General features: G+C 39.5%; 1 protein-coding gene across 1 annotated transcript; it reads right to left on the bottom strand.

Moving 5' to 3' along the window:
* Positions 1–1202: 1202 nt before the first annotated feature.
* On the bottom strand, positions 1203–2156 carry LOC140523578 (olfactory receptor 2V1-like). Its single transcript, XM_072638390.1, has one exon. The coding sequence runs from the start codon at positions 2142–2144 to the stop codon at positions 1203–1205; it is 942 nt and encodes a 313-aa protein (XP_072494491.1). The 5' UTR covers positions 2145–2156.
* Positions 2157–3094: the final 938 nt, after the last annotated feature.

Raw genomic sequence — 3094 nt, 5'->3', positions numbered from 1 at the left:
TGAAATTGGGGAGATATTGTATCCCTGCAATGTCCTTACTATTGGTGAGAATTTCCTATAGTCAAAAGGTTTGCAAGTTTAATACCAGATCTGTTCAATTATAGATTATGGATAGGGGAACATCCAAGGGTATCTGAAATTAAGCTATTAGGCACAGGACGTTAGACCAACAACATTAAGTTAGGGTCCTTTAATTCTTCGTAATACTGTGGAGACAATTAGATCAAGAGCTTGTGAAGTTAGCAATATAAATATTATCTGTGTCTCAGTTGCTTAATGTCTTAAAAAAAAAATTCTTTTGTTGTCCATATTGTAAAAGCTTTAAGAAGATGTATCACCTGACCAAAAGTCTGAATTGCTTTATCTGTTATAAACTGTATTAAAAATAAAAATTAAAAAATTAAAAAAAGAAAGCAGACGTCCTGAGGCAGCTCATTATTTATTTGGTTCATCTAATCCATTTTTGGATACTTACTAATGGGGAAAGAAATATGGCCTAAATGGGGAATTTCTCCTCAGAGTTCATAGTACAACTTATCACTAAGTTGTTTGTGTGCCCAGCGCATATTTAGAAGTGCCCATACTACCTATAGTTTGCCATTCCAGGGCTATCATCAGTCCTATTCCAATCATCATTACAAAAATAAATGACAGATTAGGACTTTCTGAACGCTGGATCATTGGGGATTGATAACAATGCGTGTGATATCACTAAGAAGAAGGGTTAGAAGATGGAGATAGAGCTTACTAGGGAAACACATTTGCACTGGGAAACAACCTGCCTGGAATTAGCCAGTCAATTAATTTCACAGGATACCTGAGTTTTCAGCAGCTTAAGCCATTCCTGATATCTATATTCTCAGAATGAGACATACTTGGGGGGAAAGAGGGGAGGGAGGAAAAAGGTTTCTACTGTACATCTTTTTACATTGCCATGCACATACTATGTCCTTGACAAACAGTTGTATAAATGAATTAATGAAATACTGAGAAGTGAGATTTGATTCTTGTCCATAATTGAGTCAGCAAAACAAGAATAACAAGAAAAATGTCATTTGTCCCCTCTGTCCACCTGTGAAGAGACAGATAGAAAAATATAAGAAAACATAACATTTGTTTTCATTAACATAGGACATAAGGTATTATCTGGTATGAGAAATCAGTCTCAGGAGCCCTCTCCAGGCACAGACATGGGGTTATTTCTAGCAGCCAGTAACCCAGTGGCTCAGTCTCTTCCTCAATGCCTTCATCACCTCACGGTTCCTCAGACTGTAAATCAAGGGGTTGAGCATGGGTGTGAGGATTGTGTAGAAGAGGGAGATCATCTTGTCATGAGCAGGAGCACGATAGCGCTTGGCCCGTAGGTAGATAAACATGGCTGCCCCAAAAAAGAGAGAGACAGCAGCCAGATGGGATGAACAGGTGGTCAGAGCTTTTTGACGTGCCTGGGTAGAATTCATGTTGATTACAGCTCTCAGGATTTTGGCATAGGAAGCCACAATTATGGAAAAAGGGAAGAAGAGCATGAAGACACAGCAAACATAATTTAAGGTGTCATAGAGAGATGTGTCAGCACAGGCCAGCTTCAACAAAGCTAGCATCTCACAGAAAAAGTGATCCACCTCTCGAGAACCACAGGAGGGGAAACTCATGGCTCCCACTACCTGGATTATCCCATCTAGAGTTCCAAAGACCCAAGAACTACCAACAATCTGATGGCACACTTGTTGGCTCATAATGACATGGTAACGTAGAGGGCGGTTGATGGCCACATAGCGATCATAAGCCATCAGGCCCAGTAGAAGGCCCTCAGAGCCAACTAGGGTAGCAAAGAAGCCTATCTGCAGCCCACATCCAATGAAAGAAATTGACTTTCTTTCACTTATAAAACTGTCAGCCATCTTGGGTACAATGGTACAGATCAGACTGAGGTCCATAAGGGAGAGATGGCTAAGGAAAAAGTACATGGGAGTATGGAGCTGAGCATCACAATAGATCAGGAACAGAAGAAGGATATTTCCAGCCAAGGCCACTGTGAAGACCACCAGGACAGCAGAGAAAAGAACAAGATCAGTTTGAGTGTGTGAGAAGATGCCCAAGAGGATGAAATCACCTAAAGTTGAATGGTTCAACCAGGGCTCCATGATTCTACTGTTCAAGATCACCTAGAGAAAGAAATAGATGGATTCTGAGGCTCAGTGATTTCCTAGATATGCCCTTATCCATCTATCCAGAAAGCTAGGTGGAAGAGTGCTGGATAGAAGGCTAGGATGGAATCAGGAAGACTTGAGTATAAATCCTGCCTCAGACACTTACTAGCTGTGTGACCTGGGGTAAATCACTTAACTCTCTCTACCTTCATTTAATTTAATATGTAAAACTGATAGTATTGGACTCAGTGAGCTCTAAGTTTCCTGTTCTCTCTAAATCCAGGATCCTCAGGTCTTATCCATCTCCACAGCTATCAATTCTCAATCAGTTACTTCTTCTGTGGTTATTCCAGTGTAACAACATACATTGTTGGGCCATACAAGTGTTTTTGAAAAAATCTCACCCTGACACCCACATAAACCTGGGATGTAACCACATGGTTCAGAGAATCTTGAAATATTTGTGTATCTTTTTTTTTTTTATTTCTACTCTTTCTGAAACAGTGACAATTAGGTTAACTAGTGGTGGCAGATTAACCAGTTTTTAAGTGATAAAAGGTCAGCATGAGTTTATATAATACACATAGAAATAAAAGTCACATGAAGGAATGAAAAGCAGTGGGATTTAAAGAACAATAGGGAAATCTATAAGATCACAGATTCAAAGTTACAAGGTCCTGTGAAGTCATCTAGACTAACCCCTTCATTTTAAAGAAGGGGAAACTCAGGTTCAGTGACTTGCCAAAGTTACATTGGTGGAATATAAGCTCCAGTTCTCATTTTATCAGAAAGAAGAAACATGATTGATCCATTATGAGATGGAAAGGAGGTAAACTAATAATCTAGCAATGCTAAGTAGAAACCTGGGAAGACTTGTTGGGGAAACTGATACAGAATGGAGTAAGCAGAACCAGGAAAACAATTTACATAACAACAATATTGTG

This window comes from Notamacropus eugenii, chromosome 2, assembly GCF_028372415.1.
Source record: "Notamacropus eugenii isolate mMacEug1 chromosome 2, mMacEug1.pri_v2, whole genome shotgun sequence".
NCBI lineage: Eukaryota > Metazoa > Chordata > Mammalia > Diprotodontia > Macropodidae > Notamacropus > Notamacropus eugenii.
This window is presented reverse-complemented; position numbering and strand designations above follow the sequence as displayed.